The sequence below is a fragment of the Mus musculus genome, chromosome 16, assembly GCF_000001635.26.
Source record: "Mus musculus strain C57BL/6J chromosome 16, GRCm38.p6 C57BL/6J".
In the NCBI taxonomy this organism is placed as follows: domain Eukaryota; kingdom Metazoa; phylum Chordata; class Mammalia; order Rodentia; family Muridae; genus Mus; species Mus musculus.
In genome coordinates this window covers 84,941,227-84,961,428 of record NC_000082.6, presented here as the reverse complement: position 1 = coordinate 84,961,428, position 20,202 = coordinate 84,941,227, and the positions used below count along the sequence as shown (strand labels likewise).

The 20,202-nt window shown below is 44.8% G+C and overlaps 1 protein-coding gene across 6 annotated transcripts in view; it reads left to right on the top strand.

Annotated features, from left to right (window-relative positions):
• Positions 1 to 8,763, top strand: part of App (amyloid beta (A4) precursor protein) — a 222,590-nt gene extending 213,827 nt beyond the window's left edge. For 5 of the 6 annotated variants that reach the window (NM_007471.3, NM_001198825.1, NM_001198824.1 and 2 more), the window contains one exon: positions 5,997 to 6,993. In NM_007471.3, the coding sequence (NP_031497.2) occupies positions 5,997 to 6,098 (102 nt within the window). In that variant the 3' untranslated portion in view covers positions 6,099 to 6,993. Of the gene's footprint in view, positions 1 to 5,996 lie in introns of all 6 variants that reach the window. The other variant, XM_006522873.3, reaches the window with a different exon arrangement.
• The last annotated feature ends 11,439 nt before the right edge of the window (positions 8,764 to 20,202 follow it).

Sequence of the window (20,202 nt, the reverse complement as noted above, 5' to 3'; positions counted from 1 at the left end):
CATTTTTCTCAAAGCAATAACTCTGGGGCTGGAGAGATATCCAGTAAAGTGTTTGCCACACAAATGTAAGGACCTGTGTTTGGGTCTGTAGCATCCTCACAACACACCAGGCACAACATACCCGGGATGCCAGTACTGGAGAGAGACACGTGAACCCAAGGGTTTGCAGGAATCGACAAGCTCCAGGTTCGGGGAGAGACCCTGACTCAAGAAATAAGGTGGAGAGCTTTGAGAAATGCCTACCTACATCAACCTCTGGCCTGCGCATGCACATGTCCACATGCAAGAGCATGTGTGTGTACATGCATACACACACACACACACACACACACACACACACACACACACATGCACAGATACCAAATTTGGGGTTTTGTTCTTTCTATAATGGCACCTAAGTTTTGTTCTTCAAGGACTGTAAAACATTATCTCCAATGCATCTTTCTCTCGTTTCTAATGAAATCTGTTTTCCCCCTACTTCAATCCCCTATTTGCATATGCGAATAATTCAAAAACTCCTTTGAATTTCATTAATAGAATTCAATTTAAATGGTCTTACAGTGGAATGACTCTGTCCAAGCTGGGACTTCTGTCTGGGAGGAAAATAAGTCTGCCAATTCCCATCTTGATACCACAAGCCAGAGCCTGTCTCTGCTTGCTGAGTCTACCAGCAAGGTACCAAGGCTACCACAGAGAGAACCACAGACAGAGTGGATGGCACAACAAAAGTGTACTTTCCTGACCAGTGATGGAGGTTAGAAGTCTGAGACCAGGCTGTCAGCAGCCTTGGTTGCACCTGATGCCTCTCTCCTTGGTTTGTAGATGTTTGTGTTCTCCCATGGTCTCCCGGGGGTCTTACTATGTCCTGATCTCTTCCTTCTAAGGACATACTGGGCTACAGTCTGCCCACATGACTTCATTTGGCAGTAGTCATTATAGCCACAATCTGAAGCCTTGGATTTGATAGGGGCACATTGATACCCAGTAACAACAACACTGAGCAACAACAACAACAAAAAAAGGTGTGATGTTCTTACCAGAACTCCATTCACGCTGAGACATGGGAATTTTCTCGAAGGCTTCAGTATAACACACACTAATGCTGACTGCTTTGAGGTACTCTTTAGGCAGGCTTTGGGTAGCAAAAAATGATACCCCCTCACCTCCTAACCTAAGCCCCCTCTTAAACACCTTCCTGCAACCTGGACCGAGTGATTCTTTTGGGCAGTAACCAAGAGACACTGCCTCTTCAGAATGACAGAGGGAAAGAGGTTGACATGTTGATTCTAAAGAAACTTCGGCATCCTGGAAGGGTCACTGCTCGGCGTATCCAAGTGGCATCTTCTTGAGCGCCACTCAAGAAATGGTCTTGGTTTTCACTTGATTCCCTATAGACTCACTTTGTCCTGGAGAGGGATGCCGTGGAGAGTCTGAAATCTCTTTCCCTTTAACAGTCTGTGTTTCTGTCCGTGACGAGGCTTGGTCCAGCTCCGTATTGAGTCCACACTGGGACAGAGGGTTGAAATAGAACTCACTTGTACTGCTGTGCCTGTACCCTGCCCTTGGGGAGGTGTCATTTAGCTGGAGTGGTAGAACTAGGCCACCGAGAGCTACTCTTCAGCCTGGGGTGTCAGTATTGAAGCACGCTGCCATGGGCTTCAGCAAGCCCTTCATCTTTGAGTACCTCGGGAATGCGCAGGGTGGATGTCACCCTCTCCTGCCTGACTTTGGAGCGCTGCACACACTCGGCCACAGTGTCTCCACAGCCACAGGTTGAGCTCCCCACCCCCGCCCCGCCCCAACTGATCAAAAGTATTTAGGGAAAATAATGCACCTGAGCATGAACAGATTATTCCATAAATAATCACTATGACAACCATTTGCATTTAGATTGTATTTGGAATTATATGTCACAGTCATCTGGGGGTGCGTAGCCATGCTGTATAGGGGAGAATGTGTGTAGGTCATATGCAGATACCATGCGTTATTAAGCAAAGAACTTAAGCACCCTTCCTCTTTGGTTTTGGAACCCATCTCCTGTGTGTGCTGAAGAAACGCTGCACGTACGTGGAAATGACACTATTCCCGGCTCTACTTCATTTCCTTCATGGATGAGCAGACCTCATTCATGTCAGTAAGAACAAAAAGGGGCAACGAATGGACCGAGTGTCCCGGTCACTCAAGGCCACGTCTTTGTATTTTTCCATCACCTGGGCATGGTGGAAGCATGTGTCTCCTGAGTATCTCTTGTCCTCACAATGAAAGACTCCCATGGGTCACAAAGTAGCAAGCCTAGGAAAACTGTGGAGGGAAATGTGGGCATTCAAAGAAGCCTAGTGGCTATTATTATTATTATCATTTATTATTATTTTTGATACAGTAAATAGCCATCAGGCATGAGCAGTTGGTTTGGATTTTTTAAATATTTTTTATTACATATTTTCCTCAATTACATTTCCAATGCTATCCCAAAAGTCTCCCTTACCCTCCCCCCCACTTCCCTACCCACCCATTCCCATTTTTTTGGCCCTGGCATTCCCCTGTACTGGGGCATATAAAGTTTGCAAGTCCAATGGGCCTCTCTTTCCAGTGATGGCCGACTAGGCCATCTTTTGATACACATGCAGCTAGAGTCAAGAGCTCCGGGGTACTGGATAGTTCATAATGTTGCACCTACAGGGTTGCAGATCTCTTTAGCTCCTTGGGTACTTTCTCTAGCTCCTCCATTGGGGGCCCTGTGATCCATCCAATAGCTGACTGTGAGCATCCACTTCTGTGTTTGCTAGGCCCCGGCATAGTCTCACAAGAGACAGCTACATCTGGGTCCTTTCGATAAAATCTTGCTAGTGTATGCAATGGTGTCAGCGTTTGGAAGCTGATTATGGGGTAGATCTCTGGATATGGCAGTCTCTAGATGGTCCATCCTTTCGTCTCAGCTCCAAACTTTGTAACTCCTTGTGGTTTGGATTTTTAATACCTAAGAAGTAAATATTAATTTAACGATTTGCTTAACATGATGCCAAAGGTTCATTCTGCCAGGAAGGCTTCCTACTTTAGTAACAGCTATCATGGCCCTTGAGTATTGCCTCCTGAACATGCCCACAATTTCAGTCTGTTGCTAGAGGCACACAGTGGTCACAGAGGGATTGGCACAGTCCTCGAGGTAGCTTTGAGGGCCCTTGCTAGGAGGAAGGCTCATCCTTGTTCTTTGTTTAGCCGGAGGTTTCTCCCCAGACATGAATATTCACTTCCAGAATTCAAGACGATTGGGGATTAAAAGATGCCATTTGGACTCTTCTCCTCGGGTGCCTTTAAAAGCAATCTATTCGGAAGCCCAGAGCCCTGTGAACACTGAGGGCTAAGCTGTCCCCATGGCAGGAATCGTGAACCCCTTCTGCTTCCCAGCAGCAAAGGGCATGGAGGATTAGCACGCAAAGCAAACCAAGAAAAGACAGGGAATTGAGATGCCCGGACTGAGTCCGCTCTCGGAGCCTTGGATCTCCGGTGGGGCTCCCTTGAGCATTTATTTTGGAGTTTGAAGTCAGAAAACTAAATAACAGTACTAAACACGAAGGTGCTCTGCTGTTCTTGGAAAATGCAGAAGACTGTTGGCAGGCAGCTCGAGAGCCGCTGCCCCTCCTCGAGGTATAGACACACTAAGAAACAGCAGCTACATGCTTGATCTCCAAAGCAAGTTTATTTATTTATTTTTTTAATTCCCTTATTTGACATTTCAGTTATGGGGTCCTAGAGAGTGGAGAAAATGGCCAGGTTCAAGTGGCACAGGATTGCAGACAGGCTTGTCTCTAGCAAGCCGAACAGGAGGGTGACTGAATGCTCTCACTTTGGGGAGTTAATCTGTAGAGAGAAGGCATTTTAGCTTGCAAGCCTGTCGCCAATTAAATCGAGGTGACCTCATTTGTTGACAGCAGAGCAGATCACAGCAAACAGGAGGAGATGGGAAAAACACCTGTGTGTTTCTCCCAAGGGGCAGTGATGCTGAGCAGTGTTCTCTGAGTGCTAGCTCCTGGGTAGGCCTTGGTATAAGAGGAAAACACCCAGGCCCTTACTGGAGTGACCTGGAGACTGGACTGCAGGCAACTCTCACAGGAGGGAAGATGCGAGCAGCTCCCATCTGGATCCCACCTCGTGCAGATGGGAGGAGTCAGGGCGGATGAGCAGAAGGAAATGTCCCAGGACCTAAGGGCAGGGCAGCTCCTATTCCCACTGCCTTTGACTGTGTCCTGAAGTCTGTCCTGAAGTCTGTCTCGTGCCCAGCCTAAAAAGGACTAACTAGTTCTCTGAAGTGGGGTCACACCCAATGGCCATGAAGGAATTCATCTCTACAAGGCTCTCCACCTGAATTACTCCTTAGGTGGGACTAGGCGTGATCTGTGTGTATCATATGATCTATGTGTATCATACCACATGTCTGTCCATCACCTGGTAGGTAGGGCAGCACTGGCACCATGCATATCTGCCCCCCCCTTGTTGTTTTAGGAGCCACCATAACAGTAAGACAGTTGTGCAGGGTCTGAACTGTGCCACACTGGCAGTAGGCGGGGTGGGGGCAGGGGACAGAGACAAAGAGAAAGCTGGGGAATTGCCAGACATCATTTGACAGTGCTCAGCAATGGGAACTAGAGACCTCTGAAAAATGAGGCTGCAAGCTCCATTCAGTCCAGGACAGAATAAGAAATATCCCTGTGAAATGAATCCCATAGAACACACCTTAACTTTTCTGTGGGAAACATGGTTTATGCTATGTGCATACGGACAGAGTCCTCTCGTCTTCCAACGCGGCTTTACAGAGGCTTGGAGCTCATATTAATCCAGCAGACTCAAGCAAGCACCTCCTCTTCTCCTCACTGGGAGAGGTAGGACAAATATAGAAACAAGAAAAGCCATTAGCTACTGTAGAGAGATGTGTGCCCCGCACAGTCTGCAGAGACTAACACCTGCCCGGCTCTCCGTGACAATGGCTGAGGCAGATTATGTTTACCGTGCCGACCTGATCTTACAGCTGAAGCCTGCTGTAGAGCTCTGGCCTGGCGGAAATGAGGCCTGAATGCAACCCCCAGGACTACAAATCCTGTATGTGTAGGATGAATGGGTAGGTGGGTGGATGGATGGATGAGTGGATGGAAGGATGGATCGACAGACAGACAGATATGTATGTATGTATGTATGTATGTATGTATGTATGTATGTATAATTAGGATAGTGTGTCTATACAGTTTCCCTTTTTGTGTCAAGTAATACCCCCCTTTTTTCAAATTTTTATTAGATAATTTTTTCATTTACACTTCAAATGCTATCCCAAAAGTCCCCTATACCCTACCCCTGGTAATACACCTTTTATATACATACACTCACACACACACAGACACACACATACATCCATATATGTTACCTTTATTTATACCCCTTTTATATGTGTATGTGTGTATATATATACATATATATATATATATATATGTATATATATAATAAAAGACATATACATACATGTGTGTGTGTGTGTGTATCTTTTATTTAATAGGCTCTCAAAACTCTCATTAACATTTCTACAGAGATAAATGTACTTCGAAATGGCAGCAGATACCTGGGGCCCCACAAAGCGGAGTGTTATATTCTGCACAGATCTAAGCGTCACTCACAGTCATTCACAGTGCGGCTTTGTGAGATGTTCTTTCTCCTTCACCATCCCACAAACTCCAGTGCTGGCTGTTTCAGCCAATGTGCCCTGTGCAGACCCGAGTACTCGCCTCAAGAATTTCAGCACCACCTAGTGGCCAGATGCAGCATCGGCGTAAGCCATTGGCTCTGCCACGTGGTGTCAGAAGTTGGGGCTAAAGCTGATAAATCACGGTTGTTAAGTACTTTGGGGGCAAAGAAAAGAACTGCACACCGTGTCCTGTTACTGCCTACGAGTACTGTGCTCCTTTAAAGTCCTCGGTCTATTTTAAACCCGGATCTCTGTACCTGCTTTCTAGGTCGACGCCGCCGTGACCCCAGAGGAGCGCCATCTCTCCAAGATGCAGCAGAACGGATATGAGAATCCAACTTACAAGTTCTTTGAGCAAATGCAGAACTAAGCCCCACCCGCGCCACAGCAGCGGCCTCTGAACTTGGACAGCGAAACCATTGCTTCACTACCCATCGGTGTTCATTTATAAAATAACGTGGAAAGAAACAAACCCTTCCGTTTATTTACTCACCCTCGGCTTTTGACAGCTGTGCTGTAACACAAGTAGATGCCTGAACTTGAATTAATATACAAATCAGTAATGTATTCTCGCTTTCTCTCTTTACATTCTGGTCTCTACATTACATGATTCATGGGTTTTGTGTACTGTAAAAAAAAAAATTAGCTGTATCAAACTAGTGCATGAATAGATTCTCTCCTAATTATTTATCACATACATAGCCCCTTAGCCCGTTGTATATTATTCTTGTGGTTTGTGGCCCGGAAAAAACTCCTACTTGAAATATGCTTTAAAAATCGATGGGGGATGCTTCTTGTGAACGTGGGCGTCTAGCTGCTTCTCCTACGTATTCTTTTCCTGATCACTATGCATTTTGAACATTTTTTTAAGTATTCCAAATGACTTAGAAAATTCTTTTTCCATGACTGCATCTTACTGTACAGATTGCTGCTTCTGCTCTCTTTGTGATATAGGAATAAGAGGATACACATTGATTTCTTTGTGCCTGTTTTATGTGCACACATTAGGCATTGAGAATTTGAACATTTTTTTTGTCCATGTATCTTTGGATCTTTGATAAAAAAAAATTAAAAAAAAATTATCCCTGTTCATCATAAGCACTTTTACGGGTGGGGGGAGGGAGTGTTCTGCTGGTCTCCAATTACCAAGAATTCTCCAAAAATTAATTTTCTGCAGGATGATTGTACAGAATCATTGCTTATGCCATGATAGCTTTCTACACTGTATTACATAAATAAATTAAATAAAATAACTCCAGGCAAGACGTTTCTTTGAAGGGTGATTGTGTGGGAGGGAAAAGGCAAGATCCCTGCATTTATCAACCCAAGGCGCTTCGTTTAATAATACTGACAGAGAATGAAAAGCCAGGAAGAGAGTAAGAGGGAAGAGAGGGCACCCTGAGACACCCCTGAGGGTTTGTATAAAATTGTGTTTTCATAGGAATACCTTAGACTGGTATGATTGTATGGTGAGAGTTTATTGCTTAGTCATCTAGACCCGTGAGAACACCTCATCTGGTCACTCACACCTAACCTGTGAGTCTGATGAGGAAATTGTGGGCGCACACAGCTCTTAGTGCTGGTAAACTAACTGGTGGAGTTTGTTGTTTTTAAAAGGCTGTGCTTCCCTGGCTTGGTTCTTCCTTTCTGTCTTAGTCAGGGTTTGTATTCCTGCACAAAACATCATGGCCAAGAAGCAAGTTGGGGAGGAAAGGGTTTATTCAGCTTACACTTCCACATTGCTCTTTTGTTTATCACCAAAGGAAGTCAGGACAGGAACTCACACAGGGCAGGAACTTGGAGGCAGGAGCTGATGCAGAGGCCATGGAGGATGCTGCTTACTGGCTTGCTTCCCCTGGCTTGCTCAGTTTGCTTTCTTATAGAACCCAAGACTACCAGTCCAGGGATGGCACCACCCACAATGGGCCCTCCCCCCTTGATCACAATAATTGAGAAAATGCCTTACAGCTAGATCGCATGGAGGCATTTCCTTGAGGGAGGCTCCTTTCTCTATGATAACTCCAGCTTGTGTCAAGTTGACACACAAAAACTAACAGGTTCCAAATGTGAAACACACACACACACACACACACACACAAACAAAACAAAAACAGAGAAAAGCTGTAGAGTTTTGATTTGGGGGTTTTGTTTTTTGTTTTGTTTTGTTTTGTTTTGTTTTTCGCTTTCAAGCTAGGGTCTCAAGTATCCCAATCTAACCTTTAACTCATGTAGCCAAAGATGGCCTTATCCTCCTGATGGTCCTGCCTCTACCTTGCAAATATTGGGACTGCAGCATGCGCCATCGTGCCCTGTGTATATGAAGTGCTGGGATTTGACTTCAAGGCTCCCTGTATGCTAAGTAAGTTCTCTACCAAGTGAGCTACATCCCCAGGCCCTGGAAATGATGGGTAGAGCAGCTGATAGTCTGCAGCAAGCTCTGGACCTGGGCACTCCCCACATTTTTGGGGGAGTCACTCTTATTCGTGGGGATACGAACGTTCTAGGATATTTAACCGCATCCGCCTGATTCTAACCAGAAATGTCTCCCGAGCTGTATGATGTCTCACACGCCTGTGACTCCAGTGCTTGGGAGGGAAGCAAGAGACCAGGCCTGCCTGGAAAACAGGGTGAGATCCTGTCTCAAAGAGTGAGAAGCAGAAGTGTTTCCAGAAGACGTTCTCCAACACCAGAAGACGGATCAAGTGTCCAGATCCTGCCAAACATCTCTTACGGAAGCGAGTTACAAACCACTGATCTATAAACAGTATTTTGACCTTTATATTATGTGGCATGTGTTGTATATGATACAATGAACGTGCGTTTGAGTTTCAAAGGACTACTGGCTGGGAAGTGTGTGCCTTCCACTCTGTGTGGTCTGGAATCAGACTCAAGTCATCAGGCTTGGCAGCAAGTACTTTTACCCACTGAGCCTTCCTACCATCCTTCATTTTAGCTTAATGGCCTGTGCACACAACCTTTTATTGAGGATGCTTGTATTAATTCCAGCTGCTATAAGAATAAACAATAGACAAAGACTAAATGTCTAAACTTCACATTTTTCTATTCTATCAGGGAAGAAGATTGTGATGGCCGTGTTTGGGTTCTAGAAGAGACTTCTTCCTAGCTTGCACCTGACCGACTCCTCACATGATGGTGAGGGAAGTCTCTAGTGCTTCATCTTCCTTGGGTGTTAACCCCATCTTGAGACCTGACCTGACCTAGCCCTAGGCACTTCCCAAACATCCCATCTCTACATGTCATCATTGAGAACTGGGGTTTCAATGTAAATTTAAATCCAGCTGCTCTTCCAAATGTCAGGGAGCACATTGTTCCTCCTTTATTGTCCTGTATCTCAAGAACGTAGGGATCAGCCAAACACTTGTACCATGTGCTAGAGTCATGGTGGCACACAGCTTGTGGGAGTAACCAGCCAATAACTGATTTGATTTAAGGCCCTCTCCACAGGGTGTAAGAGACCAGATAGCCTTGGGACCTAGGGGAAGAACAAATAATAATGGTCTTTTAAAAAGAACAAAAAAGTGATAATGAATCAGCCAAGCACCTTTTAGCTTTACATCACAATATTTTAAACGATGTTTCAGTATACCACTATAGTATGGACAAACTGGGTGGAAACACCTGAGGGTTAAATTTTTCACAGAAGAATTAGGTGTGACTACACCGAAAACACAGGACAAATTGTGAGAATAAGATATTATCATTTTGCCTGGCCTAGTGAGAGGTGATAGGATAATTCTAAGACATTTACATCTAGTACATTTCTACTGATGTCAACGAAATTGAAAGCTGACTCCCATACATAGTTATGTATGACACTTAAAGTCCAGGCCAGCCTTCAGTTGTAGTGACCGTAAGTTTTAGTTTAATTTTTTAATTTTTCCCCAAGGAGGTAAGATTTGAAAGTGTGGTGTGACTTTCCCACAGGAGACATAAGCAAACATCTATCCCAGAGAGATCATCAAGAACAAAGAAATAATTTTCCTGAAGTCTAACGGCAAACATTGTGTTTATTGGGATTACCACGGGGGAAATGGATGGAGCACTAGTTACAGAGGCATGGTTGACTCAAGAGTAGCTATATCACCAAAAGGCCCACCTCTGAGGAAAGATGCAACCAGCTCTCTGCAGGCTCCTCTCTCCCCAACAGTGTGCTCGTATAACCTTGAGAAGGAAGGGGGACTTGTTGATATTGTTTCAGGAGCTTTCCTAGATTGGTGGTCATTTGGCTCCTGAGTCTAAAGAAGTCTCCTGGACAGAATGATCTTGATAAAGAACACACTAGCACTCATCAGGGTGCTAGGACAGGGACTTTGGTGTGGTTAGCAGGGTGAATGACACAGGGTATCTAAGAAGAGCTTAGTTTGTATTTATCCCCAGTGACGTTGAGACTTTCTTGTGCTCAAAGGCTATTTTACAGTTCAAAATTTCAATTTATATCTTTTGTATTCAGACTTAATGTCTATATTAGTATCCACTTGGCAACTCTTCTGTGTCACATTTCTACTTGCAGAGTAGGTTTTTGTCTACAGTCTTAGGGTTTTAAGGCTGTGAACAGATACCATGACCATGGCAACTCTTATAAGGACAACATTTAATGGGACCTGGCTTAAAGGTTCAGAGGTTCATAAAGGTGGGAACATGGCAGCATCCAGGAAGGCATGGTACAGGAGGAGCTGAAAGTTCTACATCTCATCTGAAGGCTGCTAGGAGAAGACTGGCTTCCAGGCAGCGAGGATGAGGGGTCTTAAAGATCATGCCCACAGTGACACACCTACTTCAACAAGACCACTTCTTCTAGTAGTGCCACTCCCTGGGCCAAGAATATACAAACCATCACATCTGCCCTTTCTATTTCCAGCTGATCCATCCTGTCATATCAACATAACTTCTGTATTAACTGTCATAGCAGAACTCTTCTGACATTTTAAAACATTTGATTTCTGGAGACTTAAAATATGAAATCTTCTAAGTTTGTTGTAGTGTTTTGTTTTGTTTTGTTTCAAACCTAGTACTAAAGCTTTCTGAGCAGACATAAACTCTGTATGGAAATATCATACCAGGAACATTAAACTAACAAAAATCACTGTATAAAATCAGCAGCAGGCTATTTGTACAAGGTCCACTGTGTAAAATCAGTGTCAGGTTATGTGTACGAGTTGTATAAGAAAAACAAACAAATTACTGGCCTAAAGTTGAGTACTGTTCACGAAATATTTCATTGTGTGCATAAAATATGTTTCCTAAAATATCTAAAAGGTGAAAAGAAAGGGTCCCACATGCTAAATAAGGAAAGAGTGCTCAGTTTGTGTTTTCTGGTAGAGTGCTGTTGTTGTTGTTGTTGTTGTTGTTGTTGTTGTTGTTGTAATACATTCTGTAAAGGTAAACACAAATATTAATTTTCCCCAGATAGATAACCAGCACCAGCCCACTAAGATGGATCTACTGAATGAAGTACAACTTTGCAAACCAATGAGTTCACTGACATTACTTGCAGAAATATTGGTGAGATGTTACTTACAAAAACATAGATGACTCATAAGCAGCTGCTTCAAAAAAAACAAAAACAAAAAAACAAAAAAAACCCCAAGTCCCATTTGGGTGACACTTCACAAAAACTGTATCTCTGGAGCTCTCTGCATGGCTTGTAGGCAGGTCTGCAGGCTAGAGAGTCCGCTCTCCCCAGCAGTTACATAAGTTGCTTATATAACCTTGGTTTATTGAATAAATATGATGTGTCTATTGAACTGATTTCTAAATATTTACACTCCCAGATTACTGCTGTTATCAGCTTCCTTTATTGTAATAGAGAGGTGCAGGGCAGAGACTCATAACTGGGGAGGAGCCTTGTGAATCTCCTAAATTTCAGGAACTTCCTGATACCTAGAGTTGTTTCTAGGATTTGTTGAGTCTCCAGGATCCTCTTCCCTGGATGGCTGTTGAGGACTTCCTGAGTCTTAGAATGTTTGTTTCAATACAGAAGAAACTGCTGAATAACACTCCAGTCTTTCCTCTAGTTCTTAAGTTCTTGCTGCCACTTCTGCAATATTCCCTGAGCCCTTGGAATAGGTAATACATTATTTTCATCCATCCATGGCCAAGTCTTGAGTCCTAATTCCACAGCAACAGGTGCTGAGTCTCCGGAAGCTTGAGACATAATAGGAGAAAGGGTTTAATGTGGCTCCAGAAGAACAGGGTCCATGTGATAGGGAATCACAGTGGCAAGAGCAGCTCTTTGAGGCCAGGAAGCAGAGAAAGAGCGGGATGGAGGGATGGATAATACAACTTCAGCATCTATCCCAGTGATGTGTTTCCTCCAGCAAGGTTTCACCGTAAAGGATCTACAACCTCTCAAACAGCACCAACAACTGGGGACCGAGTATTCAGACACATGAGCCTACAGGGCACATTTCAGTTTCAAACTACAGCACCCTCGTACTTGCTTTACATGATGTTTATATACTCTTCTCACCCTTTGTGAGATTTCTTTGGGGAGGGGGAGGGTTCATAAAGGTCTAAGCATTTTGTTGTTGTTGTTGTTGCTGCTGCTGCTGCTGCTGCTGCTGCTGTTTTATTTTTGAGGTCTAAGAATTTTACCAGCTAGATCTTAGGACTGGTCTTGGCTTTTCATAAATATTTTTTAAAATGTGTGTGTATGTGCTGGGGGCTGGGGTTGAATGCATTCACATATAAGTTCACTTGCCCACAGAGTCTAACAGAGGGCATGGGACCTCATGGAGCTGGAATTACAAGCAGTTGTAAGTCATTCAAACATGGATGCTGGAAATAGAACCCAGGTCCTCTGCAAGAGCAGTATGTGCCCTTAAGCACTGACCCATCTCTCCAGCCCCTTGGGGTTAGTTGGTTCTGCAGTCAGCTATTCTAGGGGCCCACCTGGGCCTTTGATGTGCATATTCAGTGTTCTCATCTCTAAAACATTTCCTTGGGTCTGAGTTCTAAGTATTCCCTTCTGTATTGTTCTTTTCCTCTTTGAGGAATATGTGGCCTCCTCCTACCTTCTATTTCACCCTCGTTCTATCTGACGCTCCTTGCTTCCTTCATATCAGTTTTCCTCTTTAGGTTGTTTTCCTTCTTTTATTGAGTTAAATGTTATTTAGATGAGTTTGTTTTGGGCACCCTGCAGTCTTTCCCTTACTCCTGATGCTTATAACATTCTGTCTTTTCCTTGCTTGTTTTCTTCTACCTAGTTTTTGTTTTATATATATATATATATATATATATATATATATATATATGCATTATATATACATATATGCATTATATATACATATATGTGTATATATACATTCCCATACCCCCAGTTGCATCTTGAACCTCTTTCATTCATTAATTAATAATATCAATTACTTAATACTGATGTTCTGTTAGCCTTCTATCTTCCCATTGCCTATAGATCCAATAGTGGGTAGAACAGGGAGAGGAAGAAAGGTTGGTGAGTCTCCTTTCTCTCTCCAGGGTCTTTATTTTGGATTTCCAGAATCCTTCTCTGTCCCACCCATTTCTCTCAGAAGGACTGACGACTCCCTGCACATTTTTCTTGTTTCTTCTCTTTGGGAGGAGCTTTAGCAGCCAGTCCCCACATGGGTTCACTAACCTTGTCTATACTGTGATTTCCCTCTGACGGCTGGCTTCATTTGTTCTAAGTCTTTTGTTCCCCTTCATTCCTTCCCCATTCACTTGGAATTCCCATCTCCTGGCCCAGGCCTCCCATGGTTTTGTACTGACTGCTGCCAGCCAGTTAGGATACCTGTTGCCCTCTCTGTAAACACAGATCGGTTTACAATTACATTATTTTTTTTAAACATCTTACTAAGGTTGATTGGCTACCCTAAAGAGAAAACATTTACATTAGTGTATTTTCAAGCTCTTCAAGTGGTCCCAATGTGTAACCAAGGTGAGGGCCTTCTTTCTGTAGCACCATGTATTTAAAATAGGTTTTATAAAGAGGCTGGAGAGATTGGAGAGATGGCATGGTGGTTAAGAACATTTCCTGCTCTTCCAGGAGAGCTAGTTTCAATTCCCAGCACCCACATGGCAGCTTACAAAGGACAATAACTTCAGTTGTGGCGTATCTGATGCCCTTTTCTGACCTCCGTGGGCAATGTATTTATATGGCACATGCATGCAGTCAAAACACTCACAAAATAAAGCTAAATTATATATATTGTATGAGCAGTGGTAGCACACACCTTTAGTTCCAGCATTCAGGAGATAGAGGCACATGAGTCTCTATGGGTTCAAGGTCAGCCTGGTCTACAGAGAGAGTTCCAGGACAGCCAAGGCTACACAGAGAAACATTGTCTCAAAAATCCAATATATGCTACATATTGTCAAAGACTGTGTCTTAGTCAGGGTTTCTATTCCTGCACAAAACATCATGACCAAGAAGCAAGTTGGTGAGGAAAGGGATTATTCAGCTTACACTTCCACATTGCTGTTCATCACCAAAGGAAATCAGGACAGGAACTCACACAGGGGAGGAACCTGGAGGCAGGAGCTGATGCAGAGGACATGGAGGGGTGATGCTTACTGGCTTGCTTCCCCTGGCTTGCTCAGTTTGCTTTCTTATAGAACCCAGGACTACCAACCCAGGGATGGTCCCACCCACAATGGGCTGGTCGCTCCCCCTTTGATCACTCATTGAGAAAATGCCTTACAGCTGAATCTCATGGAAGCATTTCTTCAAGGGAGGCTCCTTTCTCTGATAACTCCAGCTGTGTCAAGTTGACACAGAAAACCAGCCAGTACAGACTGCCAGGCTTTCTAACATAACTGTGTCATTATTTTCCTTCGTGAGTCTTTACTACTCTGCATTATTCAGATATGTTTTTCTTTTTCTATGTGGACTCTGTGTGTGTGTGTGTGTGTGTGTGTGTGTGTGTGTGTGTGTGTGTGATTTTGAAAGCACTGAGGTCATCTCTTGAGACTTAAAACTGTATTCTGGATAAATATGGATCCATTTAAATAAGCTATGAAAGTTTTATATCTGGAGGCTCCTGAGTTTCTGGCTCATCTGTCTCCTGACCCCACACTGAGTTAATAAATAGTCACATGAGAAATAGTCCTTCTCGTTCATATATGTACACCAATAGCTTAAACAAGATTGTCCTCTGACTTAGGAACCTAGGTTCTTAGTTTTAATGGCCTACACCCTGACTGTACAAATGACTGTTCATTATGAACACACAGAATAGAGAAGAAAGGGCCTACCTTCAAACCACTATGATGCTCAGAGATGAGTACAATAGTTTGCTCTGTGTGTGTTGCCTTAATTCATCCAAACTCCTACGGCAGAGTGCATGAAATGGCCGTGTCTGAACAATGGAAATGTTTATCAAAGCTGGAAAGTCGGGGATCTAGAATGTTCTGCGTCTGGTGATGGCTCATTTCCTAGTTGTATATTCATATGTTAGAGAGGTGAGGAGTCTCTCTTGGGCTTCAGTTTTGTGACACTAATCCTATTTGTGCTTGCTCCACACATAGGACCTAACGAGTCCACCAGAACCCCATTCAGATTCCATCGGCCTCGGGGTCAGAATTGGCACAGGATGCAGGGAGCGACGTGAACATTTAAAGCACAGCAGTGTCTACTATTTCTATCCTGTGTGCATTTACCTCATTTACCGCTGTTTCATATTCTGTGGTCCACATCACTTGCTCTAGCATACTCATGTTCACAACAATAACTGAAAATTTTCTTAAAGTAAATGTATTTCATAACTTTGTAGGAATATTTATTTTTCTTTTGGAAATTTTTCACTGTTTAAATTATGTTTGAAATGGTATCTGTCTTGGACTGACATTCATCACTCTGTTTTGTTTAGTAGAATGCAGTTTAGTATTTATTTAAGAATGCTGTGTCTTCTGAAATTTATAGAGGAGAAAATGAGGGAAAGCCTCAAAGATATGGGCACAGGTGAAAAATTCCTAAACAGAACAGGAATGGCCTGTGCTGTAAGATTAAGAATCGACAAATGGGACCTCATAAAATTGCAAAGCTTATGTAGGGCAAAAGACACTGTCAATAAGACATAAAGGCCACCAACAGATTGGGAAAGAATTTTTACCAATCCTAAATCTGCTAGGGGACTAATATACAATATATACAAAGAGCTCAAGAAGCTGGACTCCAGAAATTCAAATAACCCCATTAAATTAAATAACCCCATTAAATTCAAATAACCATTAAAAAATGGGGTACAGAGCTAAACAAAGAATTATCAACTGAAGAATACCTAAGGGCTGAGAAGCACTTGAAAAAATGTTCAACATCTTTAATCATCAGGGAAATGCAAATCAAAGCAACCCTGAGATTCCACCTCACACCAGTCAGAATGGCTAGGACCAAAAATTCAGGTGACAGCAGATGCTGGCGAGGATGTGGAAAAAGAGGAACACTCCTCCATTGTTGGTGGGATTGCAGGCTTGTACAACCACTCTGGAAATCAGTCTGGCGGTTCCTCAGAAAATTGGACATAGTACTACTGGAGGATCCAGCAATACCTCTCCTGGGCATATATCCCAAAGATGTTCCAACTGGTAATAAGGACACATGCTACACTATGCTCATAGCAGCCCTATTTATAATATCCAGAAGCTGGAAAGAACCCAGATGTCCCTCAACAGAGGAATGGATACAGAAAATGTGGTACAATTACACAATGGAGTACTACTCAGCTATTAAAAACAATGAATTTATGAAATTCTTGGGCAAATGGATGTATCTGGAGGATATCATCCTGAGTGAGGTAACCCAATCACAAAAGAAGTTACTTGATATGCACTCACTGATAAGTGAATATTAGCCCAGAAACCTAGAATACAATACCCAAGATACAATTTCCAAAACACAAGAAAATCAAGAAGGAAAACCAACACGTGGATATTTCATTCCTCCCCAGCCCCCCTTGATCACTAATTGAGAAAATGTCTTACAGCTGGATCTCATGGAGGCATTTCCTCACTTGAAGTTCCTTTCTCTGTGATAACTCCAGTTGTGTCAAGTTGACACAAAACTAGTCAGTACAGGGATCTTCTCCAGTGACCAGGCTAATAGCAAAATGGTGTACATAGCTAGGCCAAAATTAGTCTTTGTACCATTTTATCTTGGTGATCAAGTGGGGAGGTCTCCTTGTGGGTGGTGCCATCTCTGGGCTGGTAGTCTTGGTTCTATAAGAGAGCAGGCTGAGCAAGCCAGGGGAAGCAAGCCAGTAAAGAACATCCCTCCATGGCCTTTGTATCAGCTCCTGCTTCCTGACCTGCTTGAGTTCCAGTCCTGACTTCCTTGGTGATGAACAGCAACATGGAAGTGTAAGCCGAATAAACCCTTTCCTCCCCAACTTACTTCTTGGTCATGATGTTTGTGCAGGAATAGAAACCCTGACGAAGACAGTCCCCTTCAGGCCAGTTTTGACACATCCTGAGTCTATTCTCTTCACTTCTCCTCCCCACAAACATCTTACAGGCCCCACAGTGGCATGGTTTTTTTTTACACCTAGAAAAACTGAGTATAAATCATTTATGTAATAGCAGTACTTTCATTCTATTGTTCTTCGCTGACTACACTTGCAGCTTAATTCAGAAAATGAAGCCCCACAGTGGTGATTAAAGTAACAAATCTACTCTCCAGCTACTAACCTTTTCTAAGTGTATTGCAGGCGGCATCTCATGTCGAACATTACTCTGCTTGAAAAGGCTTTACAGTAATCTCCAAAGTCAATGATTCTCATTGCTAATAAGTTTTCTCGAGTAACCACATTTTTCTTGTGCATACAAGGATTGATTTCCTCTGATCTGAGTTCTTCCTAAGCTGATCTCTGCTTCACAAAACTAGGAACCTCTCTTGCTGCTCCCAAATTCCTTCCTTTAGTTTGAGAGATGGCCACTTCTGATTCAATGGGATTTATTCATTTGAAACAATTGCTGAGTGACTACGGTATGCACTCAGAGAAGGTCACAGACTAGGAATGCTGCGATTTATTTAGAAAACAAAAGTAACATGTAACCTAGTCTTAACACCTTGCGAGTCAAATCTCTGTGTAGTCATGAGCACTCGAAACGGTAGCTTAAGCAACGCTATTTTTATTTTGGCACAAAGCAGTTTGGTTAGGACTTCCTGGGGCAGGATTGTGTCAGCTCTGCACAGCACTCACAGGGAAAGCTTATTTTAGTTAATTCCCTCCTTGTATTTTCCAAATCCCTGACAAAAGTGAAGTCGGAAAGCATTTGTCTCACGGTTCAAAAGTCGGGTCTGCCTGAGTGTGAAGCAGCTGGTGGCATCCAGTCTGCAGTGAGGAAGCAGAGAGAGAGAAAGGCTGCTTTCTGCTCACTTTTTCCTTTATATTCAGACTGCAACCCTGTGCTTGGAAAGGTTCCTCTCAGATTTAGAGTGGTTCTTGTCATCTCGCTTGGCTTGGTCTAGAAACGGAGTTCCACCTTCGCTCGCTCATGTCTTCACCTGGCTGGAGCCTTTGCCTAGTGTGCTGGCTCAGTCCCAAAGGTGAGCATGCTAGAGATAGAAAAATTACTTTCTTTTTTAATGCTCTTGCCTTGGAAATCCCACATCAATCCTCTGATTCTACGTTGGTCAAGATAGTCTGATGGTCCGAGACCCGCCGAACTTAGGAAATTAGTCTGAACAGGTGAGAGGGTGCGCCAGAGAACCTGACAGCTTCTGGAACAGGCGGAAGCACAGAGGCGCTGAGGCAACACCCTGTGTGGGCCGGGGACAGCCGGCCACCTTCCGGACCAGAGGACAGGTGCCCGCCCGGCTGGGGAGGCGACCTAAGCCACAGCAGCAGCGGTCGCCATCTTGGTCCGGGACCCGCCGAACTTAGGAAATTAGTCTGAACAGGTGAGAGGGTGCGCCAGAGAACCTGACAGCTTCTGGAACAGGCGGAAGCACAGAGGCGCTGAGGCAGCACCCTTTGTGGGCCGGGGACAGCCAGCCACCGTCCGGACCGGAGGACAGGTGCCCGCCCGGCTGGGGAGGCGGCCTAAGCCACAGCAGCAGCGGTCGCCATCTTGGTCCGAGACCCGCCGAACTTAGGAAATTAGTCTGAACAGGTGAGAGGGTGCGCCAGAGAACCTGACAGCTTCTGGAACAGGCGGAAGCACAGAGGCGCTGAGGCAGCACCCTTTGTGGGCCGGGGACAGCCGGCCACCTTCCGGACCGGAGGACAGGTGCCCGCCCGGCTGGGGAGGCGACCTAAGCCACAGCAGCAGCGGTCGCCATCTTGGTCCGGGACCCGCCGAACTTAGGAAATTAGTCTGAACAGGTGAGAGGGTGCGCCAGAGAACCTGACAGCTTCTGGAACAGGCGGAAGCACAGAGGCGCTGAGGCAGCACCCTGTGTGGGCCGGGGACAGCCGGCCACCTTCCGGACCAGAGGACAGGTGCCCGCCCGGCTGGGGAGGCGACCTAAGCCACAGCAGCAGCGGTCGCCATCTTGGTCCGGGACCCGCCGAACTTAGGAAATTAGTCTGAACAGGTGAGAGGGTGCGCCAGAGAACCTGACAGCTTCTGGAACAGGCGGAAGCACAGAGGCGCTGAGGCAGCACCCTTTGTGGGCCGGGGACAGCCAGCCACCGTCCGGACCGGAGGACAGGTGCCCGCCCGGCTGGGGAGGCGGCCTAAGCCACAGCAGCAGCGGTCGCCATCTTGGTCCGAGACCCGCCGAACTTAGGAAATTAGTCTGAACAGGTGAGAGGGTGCGCCAGAGAACCTGACAGCTTCTGGAACAGGCAGAAGCACAGAGGCGCTGAGGCAGCACCCTGTGTGGGCCGGGGACAGCCGGCCACCTTCCGGACCGGAGGACAGGTGCCCACCCGGCTGGGGAGGCGGCCTAAGCCACAGCAGCAGCGGTCGCCATCTTGGTCCCGGGACTCCAAGGAACTTAGGAATTTAGTCTGCTTAGGTGAGAGTCTGTACCACCTGGGAACTGCCAAAGCAACACAGTGTCTGAGAAAGGTCCTGTTTTGGGCCTTCTTCTTCGGCCAGGAGGAGGTCCAAATACAAGATATCTGCGCACCTTCCCTGTAAGAGAGCTTGCCAGCAGAGAGTGCTCTGAGCACTGAAACTCAGAGGAGAGAATCTGTCTCCCAGGTCTGCTGATAGACGGTAACAGAATCACCAGAAGAACAATCTCTAAACAGAGTCAACTATAACTACTAACTCCAGAGATTACCAGATGGCGAAAGGTAAACGGAGGAATCTTACTAACAGGAACCAAGACCACTCACCATCACCAGAACCCAGCACACCCACTTCGCCCAGTCCAGGGAACCCCAACACACCTGAGAACCTAGACCTAGATTTAAAAGCATATCTCATGATGATGGTAGAGGACATCAAGAAGGACTTTAATAAATCACTTAAAGAAATACAGGAGAACACTGCTAAAGAGTTACAAGTCCTTAAAGAAAAACAGGAAAACA